Source organism: Sinocyclocheilus rhinocerous, unplaced genomic scaffold (genome assembly GCF_001515625.1).
Source record: "Sinocyclocheilus rhinocerous isolate Xijiao unplaced genomic scaffold, SAMN03320098_v1.1 scaffold919, whole genome shotgun sequence".
Classification (NCBI taxonomy): Eukaryota; Metazoa; Chordata; class Actinopteri; order Cypriniformes; family Cyprinidae; genus Sinocyclocheilus; species Sinocyclocheilus rhinocerous.
Window position 1 is genome coordinate 1,303,427 of NW_015637585.1, and position 8,998 is coordinate 1,312,424.

The 8,998-nt window shown below is 37.8% G+C and overlaps 1 protein-coding gene across 2 annotated transcripts in view; it reads right to left on the reverse strand.

Moving 5' to 3' along the window:
* Positions 1-8,998, reverse strand: part of LOC107749102 (kinesin-1 heavy chain-like) — a 22,173-nt gene that overhangs the window by 10,210 nt on the left and 2,965 nt on the right. For both annotated transcript variants that reach the window (XM_016564167.1, XM_016564166.1), the window contains exons 2-9: positions 6,603-6,690; positions 6,439-6,512; positions 5,268-5,372; positions 5,100-5,148; positions 4,873-4,928; positions 4,655-4,742; positions 4,340-4,464; positions 254-358 (exon numbers count right to left, since the gene is read on the reverse strand). In XM_016564167.1, coding sequence (XP_016419653.1) covers positions 254-358; positions 4,340-4,464; positions 4,655-4,742; positions 4,873-4,928; positions 5,100-5,148; positions 5,268-5,372; positions 6,439-6,512; positions 6,603-6,690 — 690 coding nt within the window. The remainder of the gene's footprint in view (positions 1-253; positions 359-4,339; positions 4,465-4,654; positions 4,743-4,872; positions 4,929-5,099; positions 5,149-5,267; positions 5,373-6,438; positions 6,513-6,602; positions 6,691-8,998) is intronic.

The following is an 8,998-nucleotide window of genomic DNA, read 5'->3' on the forward strand; positions in this document are numbered from 1 at the left end:
TATATATATAATTTTTTTGATTATATTGTCCTTTGGTTATGCACAAGCACCATTATTGGTCATACCGATAAAGAACAGCAAAACTTAATTGGAAAAAGCTAAAGTGAATCTCTGAACACAACTCATACGCGCTAGCGTCACAGCTCCAGGACCTAAACGCTACAAAACAAAAGAGTGTACAGAACTGATCTAAAGCCTGTGAGCATATGTATGTGTGTGTGTGTGTGTGTGTGTGTGTGTGAGAGAGACTCACCGAGCCCTCGGCTAAGGCCGATATCACGTTGCCCAGAGATGACAGAGACTTGTTGATGTTTTTGGCTTCATCCAGCACAGCGCCTTCAGCTCCTGTTTTACTGACCTGTGAAAGAACACAAGAGTTTAACACACTCAACTCATGTTTTACAGCACTACAAGATAGGGGTTGCACCGACTAATCGACTTTAATGCTCTGCCATGGCACTTTAAGCTTGACTAGTTGCTGGTCCTATAGAGGGTGCAACAGGATAAGAAATATTTGAAGTCCACATTTACGCTCCGTTTCCAAACAGTTAAAATGACAAATAAATGCATAATTCGAAAGCACTCCACAAAGTTAATCGCCGTTCTAATCTAATGCGCTGCTGCATTGTAACACACACCATAGGCTACAGACAGTAGCTCACACATCACGCACAGATCACACACGCACAGAATCATTCAGTAGCGTGGAAATGTATTGTCAACACTGTTCTGTGATTTCTCAATAATATAGCTTATAAAAAACAATTTAATACCTAAATCCCACAGCTTCACTATTAGTAGCGAGACGCTACCAAGTACAATGAATTCCCAGACACAATTAATCCCTCACTAATGCGTTCATATAAATGCAGTGCTTGAAGTGGAAAAGTGCCGGTACTACCCCCCACCACCACAACCATCAATCAATCAATCAATCAATCAATCATTAAATAAACGTTTTCAATACAAATAAGCACAAATCAAGCTGTGATACCAAAGGGAGACGCCAAAGACCACTAAAGCTCCTGCCTTTACCTGACTGTAGGCGTGTTTTTTATATGAATGTATCTTTGAAAAGAACCGACCGTCTTCAGAAAAGCTTCGATGTCATTTTCATTTAGTTTTTCCTGTAATGCCTGATAAAGTAGCGTTTGTGAGCGCAGCGCTTATTTGATTACAGCTGTTACCAGGGAAACCGCTATATTTCTCCCGTTCCAAAAGTGCCTCTTGCTGGCAGAGAATGAATTTGCATTTGCAAGTCTGTGGGAAACCCATAGGCTACAGACAGTAGCTCACACATCACGCACAGATCACACACGCACAGAATCATTCAGTAGCGTGGAAATGTATTGTCAACACTGTTCTGTGATTTCTCAATAATATAGCTTATAAAAAACAATTTAATACCTAAATCCCACAGCTTCACTATTAGTAGCGAGACGCTACCAAGTACAATGAATTCACACACACAATAACTCTCTCACTAATGCGTTCATATAAATGCAGTGCTTGAAGTGGAAAAGTGCCGGTACTACCCCCCACCACCACAACCATCAATCAATCAATCAATCAATCAATCATTAAATAAACGTTTTCAATACAAATAAGCACAAATCAAGCTGTGATACCAAAGGGAGACGCCAAAGACCACTAAAGCTCCTGCCTTTACCTGACTGTAGGCTACTACTATACTATACGGACCCATTCAGAATCACTAAAACTCTGACCACCGCAAACACCTTCAGCCAGCATCAATTATAAAACTCACTTTTAAGCCAAATACACACTGAAAAGATTTGTGAGCGCAGCGCTTATTTGATTACAGCTGTTACCAGGGAAACCGCTATATTTCTCCCGTTCCAAAAGTGCCTCTTGCTGGCAGAGAATGAATTTGCATTTGCAAGTCTGTGGGAGACACTGGTGTCTGTCAACAAACAAACAAAAAGCATGCTTCAGAACGGTTTTGTATCATATATCGGTCATCGGCTGCCCTGATTTCTAAATATCGGCATCGGCCAGATAAAAACCCTTATCGGTTGACCTCTATTGCTGACACTTAAATTAATTGTTTTGCCACTTCTGCACTTTATTTTTTCAAAAAATGAATGTTTATTTGTTATGCATGTTATGTATGTTTATTAAAAACAAGTTCCCACCACCACAACCATCAATCAATCAATCAATCAATCAATCATTAAATAAACGTTTTCAATACAAATAAGCACAAATCAAGCTGTGATACCAAAGGGAGACGCCAAAGACCACTAAAGCTCCTGCCTTTACCTGACTGTAGGCTACTACTATACTATACGGACCCATTCAGAATCACTAAAACTCTGACCACCGCAAACACCTTCAGCCAGCATCAATTATAAAACTCACTTTTAAGCCAAATACACACTGAAAAGAATAATTTACTGACTGGACGTCACTATTCTCTCCGCAATCTCTGATGAAATCAGCTGTGTTTTCTCTGCATTAGCGCTGTTTTGAACTTACTGTTTGAATTGCTCACTGGATCCTTGGACTTTCCAGGAGTTTACCGGTTTAAAATGATCGCAAAAACCTGCTTCTTTTCATTTTTAAGGTATTGTTTTCGTTATCATGTACTGATTCAAATGAGTAATCAATAATTATTTATTATTCTACTACCCTGACATTCTCTCGCGCCCCCACACATTGAAAACCCCTGAGGTAGACCGACTCCGCTTGCATTCATTCACATGATTCTTGGTACCACGTCCTGGGTAGTGTGATTTATATAGTGTCATTTCGAATCACCCAGACACTGACGCTTTGACTCTGAGTACCAGCAACATGTCAGAAGTGCCAGTATGCATGAAAAAGCGAAACTTCTGGCTAAAACGTGCACGCTAACTTTCCTCATTAAATGTGTCTGTGGGTTCGACATAGCCTCCACTTCATCATGACCAGCAGTTATGAGCAGCAGGCTGTGTAATATGAGTGAACTCTTTTATTTTTGTTATCACTTAGATTATGGCCATTTGACTTATAGCAGTGTGTTTACCATACATTGATTTATTTGTGGCGGCCCGTCACAATATTAAAACTGACAGCCACAAATAGATTTTCCAAAAGGCTTACACTTCGTTGAATAAACATGAGCACTGCGCGTTTCAAAATCAAAATGCGGCACGGGTGTTTTTTATATGAATGTATCTTTGAAAAGAACCGACCGTCTTCAGAAAAGCTTCGATGTCATTTTCATTTAGTTTTTCCTGTAATGCCTGATAAAGTAGCGTTTGTGAGCGCAGCGCTTATTTGATTACAGCTGTTACCAGGGAAACCGCTATATTTCTCCCGTTCCAAAAGTGCCTCTTGCTGGCAGAGAATGAATTTGCATTTGCAAGTCTGTGGGAGACACTGGTGTCTGTCAACAAACAAACAAAAAGCATGCTTCAGAACGGTTTTGTATCATATATCGGTCATCGGCTGCCCTGATTTCTAAATATCGGCATTGGCCAGAGAAAAACCCATATCGGTCAACCTCTATAGTTAAGCATTACCATTTCGGCCAATGGTTTCTGCCCTCCAGTTTCAGCCAAAACTGAAAATTCACTAATTATACTATATTATATTAAATTATCTTAAATTGTATTCAATTATATATATATAAATTTATATATACAGTGGGGCAAAAAAGTATTTAGTCAGCCACCAATTGTGCAAGTTCTCCCACTTAAAAAGATGAGAGAGGCCTGTAATCATGTACTGATTCAAATGAGTAATCAATAATTATTTATTATTCTACTACCCTGACATTCTCTCGCGCCCCCACACATTGAAAACCCCTGAGGTAGACCGACTCCGCTTGCATTCATTCACATGATTCTTGGTACCACGTCCTGGGTAGTGTGATTTATATAGTGTCATTTCGAATCACCCAGACACTGACGCTTTGACTCTGAGTACCAGCAACATGTCAGAAGTGCCAGTATGCATGAAAAAGTGCCAGGACGCTAAAGACTACCGGCCCACTTCAAGCACTGTATAAATGTAATCTTTACTGTGCTACTTTATCTGTATCTGATTTAGAACGAGCAGAAATCTGTGAGAAATATAACGACCCAAAGACAAAAAAACTGCTAAAACTGAGCTGTTATAGGAGCAATAGTTATGTGGGCAGCGCTGCGTCATATGCCATAGCATAGCTGTGCATAAGGTGTTCGAGTCTCAGCCCAATGTTCAGGCTTATTTGTTCACTAATGACGTGATCAGCGACTAGTCGGCGTCGACTCGACTTTCATCACATAAATGTCGACTTGAATAAATCTGAAGTCGTTCAACCCCTACTACGAGACAAAAATGTTTGACACACCTTCTCACTGCCTGCCAAGTCGACTAGGTAGAGTTTCCCGCTGAGCTTCTGTTCTGTCTGTGTGTTCTCCTGCTTCACATTGATCAGGAAGATACTGTGACTCCTGGAGCTGTGTTCATTCATGTCTGAGACACACACAAAGACATTATTACAACTAAACCCACATAGCATTGTTTACAAGCATCAGCTCAAATGAAGGATGCAGATGTTAGAGTTTCCTGGTAAGATATGGTTTAGTCTCGGTTTATGGAAAGATAATTATATTTGATTCTCTTTATTGAAAATATTTATTCTGTTTTTTCTGTGCATTCATACTTGTCACAGCTACATGTCTGTTGGATTTGCCCTCATCAATAGTGTCCATCACTTCCTCTGGACTGGAAACAAATCGCTCAGTGCAGCCCTAAAACCAGAAAGACACACAATAATAAACAACTTACATTCTTTAAAGATCAGCGGTAATTACCACTTTGTGTAAGGATTTTAATGGGACACTGGTGACAGTGATGGGACATCAGGTTTCATGAACTCACCTTGACATAAGGAACCCTGTTTTTGTCTTCATGTACAGATAAATTAGTCTTTGAAACTACAAGACAACAAGAGAGAGAGATAGAAAGAGAAACATTATGTCACAACAAAAGCAGCATTATAATTGCTGTACTATTGAGTTTTAGATGATCTGAACATCATTAGAAATGCTTTTAAGATGAAGTGGCTGGCTAGCAGACGTGAGGCTTAAAACAGCCACCACACTCACCATCCAACAGGTCCCGAATCTTATCCAGATAAATCTCAAAATATGACACCTGACAATAAGTAAAAACACAATCAAGAGAGCAGATACAAATATGAAGCAATATGTCGAGCTTTTAAAGAATAAGAAGAAAGGCTGCTAATAAAATCGTGTGCAAAGGCAAAGACTTACTTTAATGTGGAACTCCAGGTTTTCATCCATAGAGTAAATGTAGTTAAAGATGTCTTGCACTATTCTGGGAATGATTCCCATTCCATCTGTGTCATGGAGATTTCCCTAAAGAACAACCACAATACCTCATTCATAAAAGTAGAATAAACATTGTGTAAAGACACCTGTTTGCTCCATTATATTGTTCACACTACGGCTTAAGAGCTTGGTCAGTAAAATTTATTATGATTCTGAAAGAGTCTTATGCTCACCAAGGCTGCATTTATTTGATCAAAAATACAGTTAAAAATTGTAATACTGTACACTACTCCAGTCTTCAGTGTCACATGATGCATGTTGATTTGGTGCTTTTTTCAGGATTCTTTGATGAATAGAAAATTTAAAGAATAGCATGAAGAATAGCAAAACAAAGAATTGTTTTGGAACATTATATAATACTGTATACTGACTTTACGGTCACTTTAATGTTTCCTTGCTTAAACATATCAATTAAAAAAAATCTGACCCCAAACATTTATATACTGAACACCTTAAGCCTCAATCAAGCATGTTTTCAAAGTAAAGCTGCTTTTATGTCATTTGTATTGTATAAATGTACCATATAAATGAACTTGACTTTATTATGAATAAAGCCAGTTGACTATCACACAAATCCAATACAACTAATTAACAAGTTGCACAAGCTGCTATACACACAAAAACAACCCTAAAAATGAAAGTATATATGACACATGAACCTAATAGATCTTCCACACATAAGGTATGGGGAAAATATTCATATTTACATGTGATTATGAAATATAATTAGTGCTGGGCGGTATGACCAAAAATTGGTATCACGGTATTTTTCAAATTATACCGGTTTCAAGGTACATGACGGTATTTTTTTTTCATGCATGACCGGGTGTTAACCATATTTTCTACTGATTGAGAGAGGAAATACTGCAGTATATTGACAGAATGCCCTATTTTACTGTCATGATGAGTGAATATTGTCAAAAAATACCACACTAAATAGTGACTAAACACAACCCCTTTTAATTTCGGTATGAACCGGTATACCGCCCAGCACTAAATATAATCTAAACTATTATGATAAAAGTGTTTTGCACAGAAATTATGACTTTTAATTTTCACCTCAGCAGAGATGTCAACTGTATTTCTCGCTCACCTCCATTGTGTGCGTTTTGCCAGAGGATGTCTGACCATAGGCGAAAATGGTTCCATTATAGCCACCAAGTACATCTGTGAGAACATGATCATGCTTAAAACTTATTCCATGTTCTGCTTTTTGCTTTGATTCAGAGGTCTATCAAGTGACCTTTTTGCTTTTACCTTTGACGATTTGTTGAGCGCAGGCTGTGTACACTTGCTCCTGAGACGTATTGGACTGGAAAACTCTGTCAAACACATACGGCTTACCCTGTGGAGAAAATAAAATAAATATAAAATTAAGCGCATTCAGGACAAGTTTCATTAAATCACTGAACACATGAATTTTTTTTAGGTTTTCAAGAATTATTGTGACAAAAATGCAACAGCCTGAATTGTTACAGAATAAACAGCTTGGATTGATTTATCAGCTGACAAGAAGTGAAAGAATGAAGATCTGTACAAGTAATTTGTACAATTAATTAAAAACCGCAGCATGAATGTAAATGACATATACTGCTGTATCAAATGTCTCAAAGGAATGTGGTACTACTCAGGTTATACCAGCATAATTACTATGAAATGATAAAACCATTCATTTACTGGCTTCCAAGTTGTATGTCATAACATGGCACTATGTACATTGTTTTAGAAGACCGTTTTAACAATTCTCAATATAAACAAGGCACAAACTACAACTTAAAGCAAACCTACTACACCATATATATGCTGTTCTACTGTAAAAGAATTTACAGAAGAAATATATTAGACTACTATTGCCTAACAATGTTGAATACTACTAATAAAAATCATCAATATTACTTTCAATATATTAAAATAACTTACTATTACTAAAATGTAGTATTTAGGTTTGCTGGGATTAAAACTTGAATGGGCCAAAAAAATTATATTAAAAAAATTACAAAGTATGTCAGTCTACCCCAATGCGTATTTGATTAAATGTATTCATTTAGCAGACATTTTTATCCAAAGCAACTTACAAATGACAAAACTTACAAAATGAAAAATACAACAAGCGATTTATCTTAAAGGGGTGGTTGATTGCGATTTCACTTTTTTAACGTTAGTTAGTGTGTAATGTTGCTGTTTGAGCATAAACAATATCTGCAAAGTTACGAAGCTGAAGTAGGTTACGGCTGGTAGGGACTACAACGAGTTACTTCCCGGGTTCATGACATCACAAACCCTGATAAACCCCACCCTCGGGAAAAAGCAGCAAAGGGCAGGCCATGCTGCGCTGCTTTAGAGAAGAGGAAGAGAAAACTAGGGGTGCACGTAAAAATCTATTCATATATGAATCGCGATTCTGTCTTCTAACGATTCTAATGGATTCACAAGTTTCAAAATCAATGTTCTAAAGCAGCGGTTCTTAATAATGTTCCTCGCGTCCCCTGCTCTGCATCTCTCTCTCTCTCTCTCTCTCATATTCAGCTCAGCTCCAACAATGAACTGTTCCAATTAGGGCTGAACGGTTTTGGAAAATAATCTAATTGCGATTTTTTTTACCAATATTACCCTTTAAGTCTGTTTACATAAACACAATTTTATTGCAAGTATAACTTTTAATTTAATGTGAATAAATGACTTCTTAAGGTGTAATAAAAAAGACAATTAAATTAAGCAAGATAATTTTATGATATTTTATTAAGTTTTCCAATTGGGGTGATAGTAGCTTAATGGTTAAGGATCTGTGCTGCCAACAAAATACTGCAGATTCAACTTCTGGTAAAGTGCAAAGTGACCAAGAAAGGTTGCCAACTCCTTGGCCGCAAACTATAAGCTTTTCCATGGAGTTTTTGCTGAAGGGAAGACAATTAAGGCCTTTATAACATAACACAGTTTCAGAAACATCTGATTAATTTATACACATATAAACAAATATGCATCATAAAGGTACATACACATAAAATGACTTAAGACCCTTAATCAAGGACACAAATAACAGTCAGGACCAGTAATGGAACAAATAAGCACCGCACTCATCCAGCCATCACACTGGACAAACTGCCATTATGACACAACAATCTACATTAATTCTCTCACCTGATCTATAAAGTTTAATCTTTGACTGGTGCTACCTTGTTTTATCAGAGCAATGTCAAATCATAAGTGTGCAAACGTTGCACTATTATTGCATGCTGACTGGGTCCCATATCTTTACTGTGACAAGAAACACAATTGTTTAATCATCAGTTAATGATAGATTCTCTTAATCATATTCAAAGAAAAAAAATGATGAATACTTTATCAACTAATTTAAGCCTAGCCCAGGGGTGGCGAACTCCGGTCCTGGAGAGCCACAGTCCTGCAGATTTCAGCTCCAACTCTAATCAAACACACCTGAACAAGATAATCAAGGTCTAAGGCAGTGGTTCCCAAACCTGTCCTGGAGGACCCCCTGCCCTGCACATTTTGTATGTCTCCCTAATCAGACACACCCAATTTAGTTCTTGCCGTCTCTACTAACGAGCTGATGGTGGAATCAGGTGTGTTAGATAAGGGAGACATACAAAAGGTGCAGGGCAGGGGGTCCTCCAGGACAGGTTTGGGAACCACTG